We start from the raw sequence: 18,295 nt of genomic DNA on the forward strand, positions 1-18,295 counted from the left end.
CTGTATATGTTGTACAGTTTTTTAGTATAGTCAAGCCATAACTGACAGATCTGCTCGTCAGCGAAGCAACTACTTTTGATTCTCAGCTCTAAGAGCTCGTGCGGCGTTGTGGGGTCTATAGGATCTGTGAGGCATATATGGGGCATTAGATATTACAAAATATTAGCGCAATATTACGCTTTTCGGTGACGCGTTTTTTGAGCGTTGACGCTGCGGTACTCGAACTGAGGGGACCGCATATAAAATTTGGTCAATGAAGACTGCCATGGCTTTCAATATAAATAAAAACTAAAGCCGATTTATCACTTATACGTCTTCTTATAGGTGATGTGAGACGAAGCGAAAGACCGGTGCCGCAATTATGGCCAGTGAACGCACTGGAAAAGGCAGCAACCGTGAGGGGACCCCATGACGGGTCCTGCTTCGAATGTCGCCGCCTTGTTTGTCGCCGCAGAAGTTTTCCGGCGGCACTCAGTCCTCTCAGATCGGCCTCGCCACGCTGCTTTTCGCCTTGGTCGGCGTCAAAAACAGCCCCATCTGCTTCGCTCGCCGGATTTCTGGGCATGTGTGAACTGGCCCTAAGGGATGCCTTCTAAAGCGCTCAGCTCAAACCTGCCCTTGTGAAAACAAGTTTTAAGGCAATCTTCCAGTTCTGTGTCTGAAAATTCGGACCAACATCCTCCGAAAACGTGCGATAATTGCAGTCAACATTAATCTAAAACTGCCTTATATTTCTAGATGATTGATAGCGAGGAGAAAATTATCTCAGAAATAAGCGGCATTCGAACTTCGAACGTGTGCCAGCGCTAAGAAAGTAGCTTCTTTCTCCCATTCGACGAGCTGGCCATCGCTGCATCGGCTTATTAGTTTGTGTCTGGTCAGGTGATTTGTCGGGTTACTTGAAGGCAATCGACGCTGTTCTTATCTTTTATCCTCCAATTCTGCGCTCCGAATGGCTGCAAGCCAGGTATGATGCCGGCATGTATGTGCAGCCGAACATGACTGGAATAGTGATCGATGGTCTTGACTGTGTCACCGTTGCCAAATCTGAGTACAATGCACTTCACTTTGTGAAGTTGGCAGAGGTACCAATACAAGTAGCTAAGGCCGATGGAGAGTGGTTGATTGCAATGGCTCGTCAAAGGTTGGAACAGTGAAGGACGCTGTGGGCGCAGCTTATGTTCGAAAGCAGAAGCGACTCAACTTGCCTGCACGAAATCACTGATATTTACAGTAGAAGCTAAGGATGGTGCCAACAGGTTGTCAGCGATGGATCCCCAAGCCGCAGTAACACCAAGAAATATTATGATGACTTGGGAATAGTACCTGGCTAGAAGAACAAAGACGGGAGAAGAGCGAGCTATTCTCAGTACTGGGCTATACCAGTGTGCGACTTACGCTTCATATGAGCCCTCATTGATTGCGTTCTGGCTTTCAATTTAGGTCTGTTTACTTAAACCTGCTATGTACAAAAAGAAAATCGAGAGCAATTTTTACGTAAGACTCCTAGAGAAGTAAGCGTTCTCAGGTAGCAGATGTTCGGATCTTTTGCTATTCAAAAGCAGCGCGACTTATATGAAGGGAATGATTCAGCTCATCTGAATGTTTTCTCATCCAAGTGCATCAAAGGTCATCCAAGTGCATCCGATGGCAGAGCTATCACATATGCAGCTCTCTTACTTGTCTTGGCGAACGGAATCAATTATAAGACCGGAAACCCACCCTTTACATTTCGAAGCGCACATTTCAAGTATGTTTCCCAAAGCACAGATAATATGTCTGTATCGGTATCTTCCCGCATTCTTTGACTTCCGTTACTGCAGTATGTTCTATATAAACAATATAAATAAATGTTTGCAAAAGGTAGAGCAACGGCAGGCGCTTGAAACACGACTTGCAGCATGGTCCCAGGACAGGGAGCGTTTGGCATGAAGGAGGGCGGAGAAAGCGAAGGAGGGCAGAGTAGTCACGAGGGAGGAATGACTGTTCTGGTGACGTGCATTGAGTGAAGCGATGAAGAGACATAAAAGTGAAAGAGAAAAGGGTGCAACAAATAAAATGACCAATTAGCGTGCGGCAATGTCATAATCTGTCAAGGGCTAACGCTCTTATGAATCGGTGCAGTGCATGGCAGGTCTTCACAGCCGGCAATCGCAGAGTACTGTCTTATATTGTTCACTTCCGTCAGAGAAATGCGGTCCTATTTATGTCATGTAAAACGTTCGTGGATAAAAATTTTCAATATTGCAAAGTTCTAAGCTGCTGTTATGGGTATATTGAAGGTAAAAGTCCACTGCTCTGGTGCGTAGCAAAATGTTTCTTCCAAAGTATTTTCATTGTTGGCACCGAGTAGTTAAGACTGGAACATAAGATCTACGAATATATTGATTTTTGTAGCGAAATCTTAAAATACATGAAAAACGGCGTTCATAAATTCTCACGGTTCAAGAATACTTTGGTCCAGAATTCTTACGTATGATACGCGTTCATGAGATATGCGGCTGGAATATGCGGAGGGCTCCATCACAAATAATTTTGCATCTTAGCTGAACAGCTATATTTCTTTTGAACATTGGGTCAATTTATCGTTTTTTAAATATGAAGAAGGTTTTCAGTGTGGTTGATGGAAGTTAAGGTTTATTATATTTATCCGCAATATCGGTGAGCGCCTCCACGTTGCAGCCCCTATTTCTTTTGCTCATGGCCTCTCTATTCTTTTTGAATATCCGCGTATCGCATGGCAGCAAATGTACCTTTCAAAGCTGAAAAAAGGTACGGATTGACTGAGAACAGTTTCGACCTTTGTGCACCAGAAAAGGTTGCCAGCACGAAACAGCAGGCCATGTTTTTTTCCACCAGCACATGCATTTATGTAGGCTTCACTAGGTAATAAAGTAAATATAGAAAGAGCATTCCTCGCCCTGTCCTTGGTCGGCTTCGTGACGAATATAATATATAACAGCGGAAATTTTTTGAGCCTTTTTTACTGCTAAAACCTTCCATTAAGGCTTATTGCTGTTTCCACTGGCATTTAAATATAATTAGTGACGTTCATGCTAGAACGTGGATGCCGCTTCTAATTTCCATCCTTACACCTAGCTGACCGCGCATACGGAAGATTTCTGGAGCCAGGGGCTAAACCACGAGGCGCCCTAAGGAACTATCGTCTCCTGCTTACGCAGCGACATAAAAAAAAATCACGAAGACTGTGTTGGAAGTTGCATTCAGATTTTCTCTAATCTATATATATATATATATATATATATATTGAAAGGGGGTTCGCGTACTAGTGACCTCAGCTATACAGTTCACCAAACAGCTGAGCGGACGGCAGCAAAATCACAGTCAGTCTACACAGCCAGAGAGCTGGAGCCGCGCGCGCCGGCACACTTCGTCGTCAACTTCTTCGTCTGCCATCGAGGCAACCTGAGGCGCATTCATAATAGTTCAGGCGCGTTAATTGTAATTCACTACAATATATATATATATATATATATATATATATATATATATATATATATATATATATATATATATATATATATATATATATATTGTAGCGGCCTTTATTGGCAAAAGATGAGTGGTTGTTAAGGCCGGTTAGAGCGGGCAAGGGCAGGTCTGGTCCCGGAACAGTTGATGCTTTTGCCGCGCGTCGGTTCTGCTGCTTCAGCTGCCGATCGTCGTCTTCTCGCCTCGCGCCGCGAATCGGTTCTGTTGCTCCGTCTGCTAAGCGTCTTCCTCTTTACATTGGCCCCCGGGGAAAAAAGAGCCATCCTGGCGATTTAGGGAGTCAACAGGACGCAGGGGTCGTAATACGGCTTCAAACGCGAAACGTGAACGGTCTCGCGCCCACGTCGTCGGAGATCGGGTGATGGCGCCACGGGCTCAACGATGTAAGTGACGGGAGAAGTGCGCTCAAGGACACTGTAGGGTCCGTGGTATTTTGGCAGCAACTTGGTAGAGAGACCTGGGGCAGCAGAAGGCACACGGAGCCAAACAAGGGACTCCGGCTGAAAAGTGTCTGTGTCATGGGAGTGGTCGAAACGGTATTTCTGGCGCCCTTGGTCGTCAGACGTGAATGACCGGGCGAGCTGGCGGCACTCTTCAGCGTGTCTGGAGGCTTCAGATACGGTTGTGGATTCCGACGAATCAGGATGGTACGGAAGAATAGTGTCGAGCGGCGAGGATGGTTCACGGCCGTATAGAAGGAAGAATGGTGAGAAACCAGTAGTGCTCTGCGTAGCGGTGTTGTAGGCATATGTGACGAAGGGGAGGACGACGTCCCAGTTAGAATGGTCTGCCGCGACGTACATTGACAACATGTCACCTAATGTTCGATTGAAACGTTCTGTCAAGCCGTTCGTCTGGGGATGATAGGCAGTAGTGTTGCGGCGAGTAATGTTGCATTGCTGCAGAAGAGATGAAACTACGTCTGACAGAAACACCCGCCCACAGTCGCTCAACAGTTCACGCGGGGCTCCGTGCCGAAGTATGAAATGGTGCAAGAGGAAGGCTGCAACATCCCGCGCCGTAGCAGCTGGGAGGGCGGCTGTTTCGGCGTACCGTGTCAGGTGGTCTACAGCGACGATGACCCAGCGGTTTCCTGCAGCAGTGTAGGGAAGTGGTCCATACAGGTCAATGCCAACTCGGTCAAATGGCCAGGATGGGCAAGACAAAGGCTGCCTAGGGCCGGTCGAATGGTGATGAGCGAGCTTGCGGCGCTGGCAATCGGGGCAGGAACGGACGAATTTTCGGACGTAGTTATACATGCCGCGCCAGTAATAGCGGAGGCGAAGCCGGTTGTAGGTCTTAAAAGCACCGCCGTGACCAGCTTGCGGGTCGCTATGAAAGGCTGCGCAGATTTCTGAGCGTAAATGTCCAGGGATCACTAGGAGCCATTTGCGCCCGTCAGAGAGGTAGTTTCGGCGGTACAAAATCCCATCATAAACAGTGAAGTGGGCAGCCTGACGGCGGATTGCGCGCGGTACCGGCACGACAGAACGGTCGGAAAGATAACGTACAAGAGAAGTGATCCAAGGGTCCTTGGACTGCTCGTTGGGCATATCGTCCAATGACAAGGAGGCGCAGTCGATGGCGGGAGGAGAGGCACGTTCATTGGCTAGAGGTGAACGAGAGAGAGCGTCGGCGTCGTTATGCTTCCTTCCAGAGCGATAGATCACACGAATATCGTACTCTTGAAGGCGTAAGGCCCATCGGGCGAGGCGGCCATTTGGGTCTTTTAGGGAGGACAGCCAACATAGGGAATGGTGGTCCGTGACGACCGCGAAAGGCCGGCCGTACACGTAAGGCCGAAATTTCCCGATCGCCCAAACGATCGCCAAGCACTCTTTTTCAGTTACTGAGTAGTTTTGCTCTGGCTTCGTCAGGATGCGGCTCGCGTATGCAACAACATACTCCGCATACCCCGGTTTGCGTTGAGCAAGAACAGCACCGATACCAACGCCACTGGCATCTGTGTGGATTTCAGTTGGAGAAGCAGGGTCAAAGTGGCGCAGTATGGGCGGAGAGGTAAGTAGACGGCGCAACGTGATGAACGCGTCTTCACAGGCAGGACTCCAGCTTGATAGGTCGCTACTGCCAAAAGAAGTGCAGTCAGAGGTGCGATGATACAAGCGAAATTTCGGATAAAGCGCCGGAAGTAAGAACATAAGCCGATGAAACTGCGAAGTTCCTTCATCGTAGAGGGCTTCGGAAACTCAGAGACAGCACGAAGCTTTGCTGGGTCAGGAAGGACACCTTGTTTCGACACGACGTGGCCCAAAATCGTCAACTGACGAGCAGCGAAGCGACATTTCTTTAAATTGAGTTGAAGCCCGGCTGCCGCGAGGCATCCCAAAACTTGCTCCAGGCGAAGGAGGTGCGTCTGGAAATCTGGGGAGAAAACAACGATATCGTCCAAGTAACATAAGCATGTTTTCCATTTCAGGCCGCGCAGTATCGTGTCCATCATCCGCTCAAAAGTGGCAGGGGCATTGCATAGCCCGAAGGGCATGACGTTGAATTCATAGAGCCCGTCAGGCGTCACAAAGGCTGTCTTGGAGCGGTCAGCGTCGGCCATCGGGACTTGCCAATAACCCGAACGTAGATCTAAAGAAGAAAAGAATTCAGCTCCCTGCAAGCAGTCAAGTGCGTCATCAATGCGGGGCAGCGGGTAGACGTCTTTGCGGGTAATTTTGTTCAGGCGCCGGTAGTCTACGCAAAAGCGGATAGAGCCATCTTTTTTGGTGACAAGGACGACGGGGGAAGCCCAAGGACTGTGCGATGGTTGTATGACGCCCCTCTGTAGCATGTCATTTACCTGGGCGTCGATAACTTGGCGTTCGGTGGCCGAGACGCGATATGGGCGTTGTCGCAACGGCGTATGGGCGCCAGTGTCGATCTTATGGGTAACAGCTGAGGTGCGGCCCAAACGGTGGTTGGAGAAGTCAAACGATGACCGAAACTTATTTAGCGGGGCCTCAAGCTGGGTCTTCTGCGATGGCGAAAGATTCGCGTCGATTGGGCGCTCAAATACGGCTTCGGGAGCGGGATCAGGAGACGATGGGGAAGAAGTAAGTGAAGACACTTGCATGCGGCAGGGGTCATCCTCATAAGGGTCCCAGGCGACGATGGAGGCGAAAGGCTGGACACGTCCCAGGCATTCACCGCGAAGAAGATTAGAGGGGCACAGGAATGGATTTGACAGGGGCAAGGCGCTGCAGCCGGCTGATACGGTAAGGACGGCGAATGGCAGGGGTAGACAGTGACGAGAAGCGAAGGAGTCGGACGGGATGAAGATGACAGGGCCGTTGGATGCAGAGTCGCAATGAACAGAGACGAGTACAGCAGAGCACGGCGGGATCACGACGTCATCAGCCACAGTCAACTTGGAGCACGGGTTAGTGGAAGCGCTCACCGATGCGTCGCCGAATGGAAGAAGGGCGACTTCGGAACGAGTGCAGTCGATGACAGCTTCATGTCGCGAGAGAAAGTCCCAGCCTAAGATGACGTCGTGAGACGGCGATGCGAAGACGATGAATTCAACAACGTACAGAACGTCCTGAATAGTAACTCGAGCTGTACAGGCCCCCAAAGGCGCGATAATTTGCGAATTAGCGGCGCGAAGCATAAAACCAGAGAGCGGAGTCATCACTTTTCGTAACTGGCGGCACAATTTTGCACTGAGTACAGATACAGCAGCACCGGTGTCAACAAGCGCGAAAGCATCGGTGCCCTTCACAGAAACGGTGATCAGATTGGCCGGAGAAAGTCGAGGTCTTGAGCTTGGCGACGAGCACGCAGTTCTTGCCTCCGGAACTGCGGGCACTAGTTTTCCGAAGGGGAAGAGGGACGACGGCGCATCGGGGAAACCGAGCGGCGACGCGGAGATGGAGAACGGCGGCGAATAGAGGGACTGTAATCGGAGGAACCAGTGGGCTCAGAAGGCGAAGTGCGGTGAAAAGGCTGGGGAGAGGCGTAGGCGTAACCTCGAGGGTCGGTATCTGCAGCAGGGGACGAAACTTGGCGGCGGCAGTGACGCATCACGTGGCCAGGAATGCCGCAGGCATAACAAATGGGTCGGTTGTCTGGTGTGCGCCATGGGCGGAAACGTTGCGGTGGTGGCCGGACAGGACGAAATGGGGTCGACTGCGGTGGATGTTGGTACGACACGAATGTGTCTGGGCGGGGACGCCTGACTGCTTCGGCGTAGGTTAGTGGCGCAGCGACGGGAGGCTGGGAGGAAACCGGTGGCAGGGCCTCGGACACTTGCTCCCGGATCACGTGCTGGAGTGCCGGAGTTAGGTTAGATGAACTCGGAACGGTAGGAAGAAGCGAAAGCTGCCGCGCAACCTCCTCACGGACAAACTGCTTGATCTGGAGCAGTAGCGAGCTGTCCTCTGTCGTCATGCTCAGGCTAGTTACTGTGTCGGTCTGTGCAGAGGGCTGACGAGTGAAACCGCGCTGTCGGCGGAGCTCGTCGTAGCTTTGGCAGTGATCGAATATATCGGTGACAGATGTGACGTTTTTGCCCACAAGCATATTGAAAGCGTCGTCTTCGATTCCTTTCAGGACGTGTTTAACTTTTTCGGCCTCCGCCATGGACGCATTGACGCGCTTGCAGAGATTGACGACATCTTCTATGTAGCTGGTGTATGATTCACCACTTTGCTGTGCGCGAACGCGAAGACGCTGCTCGGCGCGAAGTTTGCGTACTGCCGGACGGCCGAAGATGTCGGTGAAGCTGGTTTTAAATTCGGTCCAGGTGGTGAAGTCCGATTCGTGGTTTTGGAACCAAAGGTGGGCGACGCCGGTTAGGTAGAAGATGACGTTGGTGAGTTTCATAGTGTCGTCCCAACGGTTATGAGCGCTCACCCTGTCGTAAGAGGACAACCAATCCTCCACGTCGTGATCGTCCGTGCCGCTGAAGACGGCAGGGTCGCGCTGGCGGAGCGCACCATGGTAAGCAACGGGTGTCGGCGAGGAGCAGGCTGGCTGGTTGGCGTTGGCAGGCATGGGGGTAGTGATGGTACGGTTACGTAGCTCCAGGACGGAATCCCGCAGCCTCCACCAAGATGTAGCGGCCTTTATTGGCAAGAGATGAGTGGTTGTTAAGGCCGGTTAGAGCGGGCAAGGGCAGGTCTGGTCCCGGAACAGTTGATGCTTTTGCCGCGCGTCGGTTATGCTGCTTCAGCTGCCGATCGTCGTCTTCTCGCCTCGCGCCGCGAATCGGTTCTGTTGCTCCGTCTGCTAAGCGTCTTCCTCTTTACAATATATATATATAATGCCCAATTGGCGTCGTTTATGACGAGTAGATGTTTCAAAAAGTGAGCCCAAAATATACAAATATATGCATATTTTATTGCTATTCCCACGCCTCCCGCTTACGTTAGATGCCGGTCTCGCGCAAGTACTACTACGTGTGACGCGAGTCTTAAGGGGCTGCCATTTGTTTGCTTATCGCCAATTGGCAGATAGATCAGGTACCATTTAATAGATGGAAGAGTTAAAGGATGCGGGTGGGACGGCCAGCTGGAAAAGGCGGCGCATCATGCCATGGTAGTGTTGCGAGCGGCCAAAATAAACAACTTAGCTGGCTAACGTATTTGTGGGCGGAGCCTTTCAGTAGCCTTTAAGGAGCTATTTATTATTCTCTCGTTGCGATGTTGTAGTCAAGGACGAAAGCGAAGGTGGTTCTTTTCATTTGCCGATATCTCTTGCGCTAGGTGCTCAAGACCGGACCTTTTTGCTGCGTGGTTATGGGTGGCAATATGTCTGTGTCGCGCTTCGTTTTCCTTCCTTTAGCACAAGCCATTAGTTGTGCCCTTTAACTAGGCGGTCATCAAATCTCGCCATATTTGAGCACTACCCGGTGAACTGACGACGCGTCATCATAATTTTAGTGACTGGAAAAGGGCAGCTGTCAGTGAAACTGGCAATAGTGTAATAGTAGTTCGCAGGCCAGAAATTCGACCAGAACGTGATAGGCGACCAAATTGACGATAAATATTGGTCAAACACCTAAATTGCAGTGTCCCCGTTCGCCTGTCTCTTGCGGTTTCTTAATCTGGGGCCTAGTATGCGCACTTCCTTAACCAGAGGCATTTATTTCGCACTGTCGTAATCACGAGCTTACAACTAATGATCCTCGCGCCGCGGCAGCTTTTGCTAAACTAAATACCCTTGATAATCACATAGTGTTTCGTTGCGCTCACGTTCTTGTTGAAATTCGTACGCATACGGCTCACACAATCTTTCTTCTGCGCCATGAACACGAAATACTGAGTTGCGCTATGTTTTGAGGGCAAGGGCTACAAAGCGGTAAAGGCACGAGCAAATGACTGCTGTTTGAACACGCGGTAACGCCACCGTGCGGAAAACTCAGCATTTCCGGTAGCCGACGCATTCCATTTGACCTCTCACCAACACATTGCGCAGCGAAAATTCTTCCCTGTATTACAATAGTTTCGTTTTAAAAAAGAATCTTTGAGCTAATCATTGGTTACCATTCTTTTGCACCATTTCTGTCCCCTCGGAACCTGGCACTGAATCTGCGTGAAAAGAAAACTTCCAGAAATTTGTTCAAAATTTTGAGGCACTGTATCGCTATCCTTATCCGAAGTGTCGGTGGCATATGCATCCTCGCAGTAAAGTGCACATCAAGGAGATCCAGGTGCTGTTCTCTTATTTCCGTATCCTCCAGCTTTGCAAGGCTTGGTGCAGTACTGAATGGAGCTAAGCATTAAAATGGAGAATTAAAAAAGGATACTGATATCCGTTCACTGATTTCAGGACATACCTGGTGGCATTCGGGAACAAGTAGTGGCTTGTATAGTTCATGCCATTTTCATCAATGCCTTGAATATCGAAGTAAGTACAATTTCTTCCGCCTGTCATCTTTCTTTCAAAATTTTGCGAATGCAGCCAAAACCCTTTTGAGATATTAAACGCCTGAAATCAAGTTTGGTATCTATTGTTAATTTCATAGTCACCTTGTGGAGATCGGCGAATCGGCACCCTTGACTTATTATGCACGATCGCATCGGTACTGCCAACGATTTATGCGCCCCATAACTTCTTTAGCGCCATCGGCAATCCGATGCTCCCTTAGGCGCTAGCTTCGTTGCGATTGAAACTCAGTGACGCCAAAAGATTTCTCTCCTAAACAAAATTTGTGCGTGACAGCACTGGCACTCTAAGAAGGTCCAGAAACTGCTATTACTTTATGAACCTATTCTTTTATGTTTGTTTGCTTCTCAGAGGCTGTGTTTTTGCTGACTCACCATAATCAACCCGACTACACCCAATTCAGGCGTAAGGCATATCTAATTAATCCTCCTTGTGTTAGCTGCGACCGCCTTATCGCAGCAAATTTCTAAGCTCTTCCACCCACTTGGATTTTAACCACCCTCTGCTACGCTTTCCTTGTCTTAGAAACCAGGCAGTAGGCTTTGCCGACCATCGGTTATCGTTTCTTCATCTCCAATGCCCTGCCCGTGCGAATTTCTTCATGTTGACTTAGGCTGGTGTGTAATTAACTGCGTTTGTTACCTTAACCACTTAGCCCCCATCCTGTCTCTTAATGTCAAAGCTATCGTTTTCCTGTACTTAGCTCATTCGCTTTGCAAAATTGAATTTCAATCCGTTTCGATAACCACTGCGTGCCCGTTCCATAGGTGAGTACTGTAGAAGACAAAGCTGTTACATGGGGTGTGCGGCGAAATCCGAGAGGCAGCCATTATGCGGTGCATCTATGACGAAGGGAGGCTGCCAGCATACCTAATCGGCTTAACGCCACCTGTTTCGGCTTGCACTGCTGCAGCTGCACGCTGCGCCACAAAATTGTGGCCATGATATTACGTGAATACCAAATTAAACTTATGAAGTCAGGGCTAATCAGCAAGAAAACGGTGGGAGCCGTACTGACAGGCTAAGTATTTCTTGATATATTGGTTGCTACGTGCCCTACTCGACATACAAAATGCCTTACCTGAAAGTGAAGGACGGTAAATTTACCCCAACAAATAATAAAAAATTCCTAGCCCAGTTTGTGAAAAAATTGCGAGTTTTAAATCTTTTCAATTTTGTACAATACGACCAAAAGGGCTATGGCCACTGCATGCCACTTTATATAGCACCTCAATATTCTGCCGGAGTGTAAGATGCGCAGCCATATTAAGTATATTTCATTTTCAGTCTCGCCTTTCAGGCCATTGAAAGTCTACCACCTATTCTTCTGTTTGGGGGAGAAAGTATGCATACTCGGTAAACTATTTCATTCGGCCGCGACTACTAATAAATCCTTCCGGTTATTCGCAGAACCAATGTCGCAGAGACCCATTTCCTGTTAGCCTCCCGGCATCTTGCCTGCATTGCCCTTGAAGCTGCGCACGATTAAGGTGTAGTGCATTTTGTTATGCTGATTGCCTATTCTGTATCTTACGGATGCGCACATTTCGCTAAGGTGGAAAAATTCTCTTTTTTGCCAGCTATGTCCTTATGGATCAAAAATCGAACACCTTGCTGTCGGATGTCCTGAAAAGCACGATAAAATTAATCCTGCATGTTACTTTTTTACGCTATACACTTTATGCCTCACCCCGCTGCAGTGGCTCAGTGATTACGGCGCTCGGCTGCTGACCCGAAAGACGTGGGTTCGATCCCGGCCGTGGCGGCCGAATTTTGATGGAGGCAAAATTCTAGAGGCCTGTGTGCTGTGCGATATGAGTGCATGTTTAAGAACTCCAGGTGGTTGAAATTTCCGGAGCCCTTCACTACGGCGTCCCTCATAGCCTGAGTTGCTTCGGGACGTTTAACCCCAATAAACGAAACTTTGTCTCCTCCTAACGCTCTGTTAACCTCACTTAGCTCTATCATATCCCAATGATTCCCTGCTGCTTCCTTCTCACCAGCACTTGGTTAGCGACAGTGAATTACGTTCTAATTGAAAATGTTGCTAGGTTCTATGTCCAATGGCGACTTGTCCACAGCCAGGAATTTTCAGCGGTTTCTTTTGCGTGACAGCTTTGACCACCGCTACGGTCAATTTATCCGGATGCGCTTCAGACTTACGGCTGGGCCGGGGTATGAACGTCTAATTATGTTAATTTGAGGTGGATAGAACAGTAGTGGTCACGTGTTTTTCTTGGGACCGGAGCACTAGAGCGCCCTTGGGAGTTTTTTTTTTTAATGTAAACTTTATTGTAAGAACAGGTGATAAACACAAATACTGCTTGGACTGATAGCTACACAGCTAAGCATAAATGCCACACCAATGCGCTAAATATTATGTATTCACGTACGGTTTATGCCGTGCACGTTCTAACAGTTGTATTATTGCTGGAAGGCAATTAAGGGCTACCTTTCTGCCGATCTTTCTATGCAACTTTGTACTGGTTTCCGCATGTATGGCAGCGAAAAGCCGTACTTAGCGGAGTTGCGAAAGTCTACAAGGTGTTGCTGAAAGCAAATTGAAAATTTCAATTTTTCTCTTTACTGCACATGTCAGTCAATATATTGCCACGTATCACTGTTCGTTCGCTCTCAAGACCGCAGGAAAGGGGTGTTATCATTTTGGTCCGTGACGCGAGAAGCGCCGGACGGATCTCGATTGATCACAGCCATGAAGGGCTGTATCTACGGTTTTCCAGATTACTGTAGATGATTTTGACCTGTTGTCTCGAAGTTTCCTTGCCGGCTTTAAATTGAGCGATGCCCTGAGCGGCGGGCGTTCGTAGTTCGACGACTGACGAGCACGTTTGTTGCTTACGCCGCCGCCGAGTGATTCAGTTCTTTTGCAGGCGCAAGTCAGCCCAAATAAAGATCTTCGTTTGCAAGTGTTGTTGTTGTCTTCCTGACCGCTGGACTGCCGGCACTACAACGTGACATCTGGTGGAGGTGCTGCGTAACCTCCTAATTTCAGGACACTCCCTACAAGTCGTGACGCCAGCCTTCTGAGTCATTCACCGCAGGACCTGGGTCCAGTCCACCGCGCAAACCGACGTCTGCAAGGGGACGCACCTGAGTTTGGGATTCTGCCGGACTCTACCCGGAAGCGAAAACCCACCATGAGCTTGCCCCAGACGACGACTCTAATTATTCTTCAGCAGTCCCGGGTGCTTCGCCTGGGGCTGACCTCGAAGAATGGCTGGAACAGTTCGACCGTGTGGCTTTCTTTAACAACTAGGACGATGCCATGAAAAACAGGTACGTCTTCTTCGCCTTGGAGGGGCCATCAAGAATCTGGTTTGAGAATGAGGAAGCTAGCCTTACGGACTGGGAAACCTTCAAGGAGCAGCTTCTCAAGACCTTCACACACGTCGTGAGAAAGGAGAGTGCCCAGCAGCTGCTACAGTCTCGCATACAACACCCAAACGAGACCATTGCAGTGTACACCCAAGAGACGAAGCGTTTCGTCCGGCGTGCCGACTCGAGCATGAAGGAAGATGAAAAGGTCAAGCTGCTTATGCGAGGAGTTAACGAGCAACTCTGCGGGCCTCGTACGAAACCCACCCAAAACCGTCGCGGAATTCGTCGATGAGGCATCCACCATGGAAAAAACTCTTGATGCCAGAGCCCGCCAGTATGACCGCCAGCAGCGCTTTTTGTCATTAAGCTGCATGGACACCGCTAACAACGATAACCTGCGGGAGGTTATACGTGAAATTGTGCGAGAACAGCTCCGACGATTGCTTCCAACAGCAACGCAACCGCAGCTCACTTCGCTCACCGATGTCATCCGGGACGAGGTGCAACAGGCCTTGGGTGTGACATCGACCGCCCCGCAGCCTCTGGATTCTCCAGCCATGACTTACGCCACAGCAGAGTGGTTTCTTGGGCGAGTGTGTGTGTCTCTTTCTTTCTGTCCGTGTCTTTTAAGCGCAGGTTTATTTCAATACGCCACAGCAGTGCGCCATCCTGCACCTCGACGACGGGACCCAAGCCCCTATCAACCTCAGCCAGCTGCGCTGGACCGCCGCCCTCTCGCCCCAACCCGCCCGTCCTACGAAAGCCGCACACGGCCGAGGAAATGCGACGAGTGGAGAACACCCGACCAGCGCCGCTTACTATGCTTCCACTGCGGCGAAGTCGGTCACATTCTCCGGTACTGCCCATACAAGAGAATGGGCATCCGAGGGTTCTCTTACGACGCCCCACGACCCCGACCCTGCCAGCGGCCAGAAGAAATCAAAGACTTTTTTGCGTCTGGAAGAATGCTCATCGCCGAGCCGCCTATCACGTTCCCCGTCCCCATCGTGCCCGCGCTTTGTACCTCCTAGCCGAGGTTACGCCGTGCGTGGACGCTCCCCCAGCCCGCGAAGGTTAAACTGAATAAAGCAGCCTCTGGAGGTGAGGTTGCTTCTAAGCGCAATAACAAAAATCCTGCGTCGACGAAAACGCAAGACCATGCCTCAAGAAGGACAACAACACCGACGACGACGACGACGCCGCCAGACTTGAAGCTTTTACCGCTGCCCAGTGAGTAACGTCAGAGTACGCCCATGCAGCCTCGCTTCTCGAAGAAGCCGAGATCGGACACCGAAGACAACGTACAATACGAGAACACAAACAGGTGACCTTGAAATTACGGTCGACGGTCACGCGGTTACTGCCTTGGTCGACACGGGAGGACTATTCTGTCATGAGCGGCCCACTCGCTGTCCGACTCAGGAAGGTAACAACAACTTGGGATGGTCCGCTGATCCGCTCCGCAGTTGGCAACCTGATTACACCGTCAGGACGTTGCACCGCGAGAGTTACTGTAAATGAGAGAACCTATGCTACAACCTTCCTGATCCTGCAGCAATGCACGCGAGACGTGGTTTTTGGAATGGACTTCCTGAATGAACATCGGACGATCATTGACCTTTTGAACTTAGATCAAGCTTTCCGCGGACAAAGCCATACCTGTTGCGACGAGCGCGACTCATCACGTTGCCTTATTTGTCCTCGACGAAGCATTGAGCGTGCCCCCCGATCAAGTGTCCTCGCCTGCATAGGTACTGGATACATCGAAAATGCCGAAGGCATCATCGAGGGGAACACCCCGTTACTCCTGGATCGAGGATTGGGCGTCGCAAGGGGAGTCACAGAAATCCGACATGGCCAAGCCCAGGTGTTGCTAACCAACTTCACCGAAGAATACCGGCATCTAAACAAAGGTACGACGATCGCTTTCCTCAACGAGCTGGCAGACATGAGAGACATATTTGCCCTACCCGACCAATCCGTAGAACCATCTGACCAAGGCAATCAACCAACGTTTGATATCAACCGATCATTACCACGGAGCAGACAAGACCAAATACGCAGTCTTCTTCAAAAGTTCAGCGATTGCTTCTCATCAGCATGGAATGTGCGACGAACCCGGCTTGCTAAGCACCGCATTGTCACAGACGAACGCGCCCAACCACTGCAACAGAGCCCCTCCCGCGTATCGCCGCTAGACAACAAGCTATCCGCAAGCAAGTAGAGGAAATGCTTCGTGACGACGTGATCCAGCCATCGAGAAACCTCTGGGCAGCACCAGTCGTCCTAGTGAATGTCGCGAATCGGGTGGACGCGTCCCCAACTCCTGAAGAGGAACGCGTTCGCGTGCAGGTTCGAAGAAAGGAGAAAAGAAATCAAACAAACCAAACCGAAGCCGTGTTTAAATTTTAAAGGAAAGGAGCCAATAAAAGATATGAAAACAACAAGAAAAACACACACTAGAAACCCGTAAAACACCAGAGACAAAAAGGAGAGAGTTCACCGCATACAAAGGGTCCCAGTTGGAGCGGGAAGGAATTGCAGGTGACACAGACGCGGGTTGGCGAGTTGCGATGCGTCGCTGGCCTAGGGTCCAGGGAGGCGGTGGTAGAGAGCCAGGAGAGGAGGAACGGAAATGACACGGGAGACGCTGACGAACTCTTGTCAGTCGCCCCCAAGAACTGAGCAGCTGCAGCAGGAAAACTGTAGCCAGGTTCTGTCGACGGCGTTCCGCAAACACCATAGGCTTGTGCAGCCTATCGCAGGAAACCTTGGCTGCTGCCTCTTCCGACCTCGAAATGGATGCAGTAGGCCCGCGTCGTTGATTCAGGGAGGTCCACGGCAGCACCGACCCGAAGTCTGACGGCTGCCACCTCCACGCTTGAATGAGGCTTAATGGTCTTGCGTCGATGATTCAAGGGAAGTCACCGGCAGCTCGAACCCAACGTCCGACCACTGCCACTTCCATGCTTGAACGATCAGACTTGTGCTGAGGTGTCTTCCTCAACACCTCGGTTTGCTGACACGTAGCTCTACGCTCCTCGTGCCTGCCTCGCGCACGCCTCGCGAACGCCACTCGCACGCGCCCACGCGCAACGCGGGGCTGGCACGTACGGCGCTCCGCTGTCCGACGCACCACTGCCGACGCGCCGCGTTCCGAAAATCCCTCACCAGTGTGGTGTGCATATCACATATGCCCGCCCTTCGGAAAAGTTTTTTCACAGAAAAAACTGCCGTCGGTGCACACAACACTTCTGTTCATGTAGTAAACAGAGAAGTTAGATTTCGCCGAAGTCCACGAAGGCACTGTACACAGTCACACATGGAGGCACATGGAAACGCGCACACAGGGAACATGGGGTCAAACACTATACATCTGGCAAACGCAAAATGAAAGCTATACAAAACATCAGCGATAAACTTTAAACACGTCTATAGCATACAAGTGAATATGTACACACTGAACAATTCATAACCTGAGAACGAAAGAAGAAGAAAACAAAGCACAACCTCTACTACAATGCATTTGCACAGATCACAAACACCGGATAGTAGCACTGTATGTACATTGGGCATCATCCTACGTCATTGAGTATGCCAGGACGTAATTTAGCTACGGGCCTTGGTTTCTTCCAATTAATATCTGGATTTGACGGCTCACGGGCCTCTGGTTTGTTGCAATTATGACATCGTATAATGGGGTCTCTATGCACTTCACCAGAGCCGTCCCAGTGAAATAAGGGGAAGCGATATAGACTTCTGCCTCTGGAACTTCCAAACTACTATCATCAATGAGGAACACCGTAGATCTCGAGCCGGTGAGATCTGAATCAGTAACTAGGGCCCTCCGCACAACCAGCGTATTGCTCCCCGTGTCCCGTGAAACACGTACGGGTAGGCCACGGAGCTCTCCCTCTAAGACAGGCATGTGCTGTGCGTCTGAAAGATTTTCCCGGACAAGTCCGACGACCACCTTTTCCTGAGCTGGTTCAAGCATATCTGCTGTTGTGGACATCGCTTCAAACGCATTATTCTCTGGCTGGATACAACAGGTCGACTGGTTTTCATTTTCTTGCTTTCTTGAACAAGAACTTACTTCATGTCCTGTTTTCCGGCAATAAACGCATTAAAGCTGCCTTGGCTTTGAGCGACAGTCGGTAGCCTTATGTCCTAAACGATCACAAAGGAGGCACCTTACCGACTGTCTATTTGATGGAGCATCCTGCTCTTTCGGAATGCCCATCTCGAACGGATCTTTGAACACAGACAAGTTTCTCTGCCGCTGGACCTCGAGAAAGTTGTCTGCTGCCTCAGCCATTTTTTCCAGCATCTTGCATTCTCTTTTTCGGAGGAAAATCGCCAGACGAGTATGGCAGTTCCTCATGAACTGTTCGGACACCACCAAGTGACGTAAATCGTTGTATGTTGTGGCCATTCCCGACATCTCGACTCATCCATCGAAAAGACTGAGCAAGCGCGCTGCGTATTGCTTCCCTGTTTCTTTATTTAGTGGCTTACTTTCACGAAACCTTCCGTGATAACCCTC

At 50.0% G+C, this 18,295-nt stretch overlaps 1 protein-coding gene across 1 annotated transcript in view; it reads right to left on the reverse strand.

The window, feature by feature from the left end:
- LOC149333660 (uncharacterized) overlaps positions 1-18,079 on the reverse strand; it is a 40,006-nt gene extending 21,927 nt beyond the window's left edge. Inside the window, exons 1-2 of the mRNA XM_089557776.1 lie at positions 17,948-18,079; positions 10,301-10,452 (exon numbers count right to left, since the gene is read on the reverse strand). Coding sequence (XP_089413902.1) covers positions 10,301-10,452; positions 17,948-18,079 — 284 coding nt within the window. The remainder of the gene's footprint in view (positions 1-10,300; positions 10,453-17,947) is intronic.
- Between the last annotated feature and the right edge of the window lie 216 nt (positions 18,080-18,295).

This window comes from Amblyomma mixtum, chromosome 8 (genome assembly GCF_055824585.1).
Source record: "Amblyomma mixtum isolate Tamu chromosome 8, ASM5582458v1, whole genome shotgun sequence".
NCBI lineage: Eukaryota > Metazoa > Arthropoda > Arachnida > Ixodida > Ixodidae > Amblyomma > Amblyomma mixtum.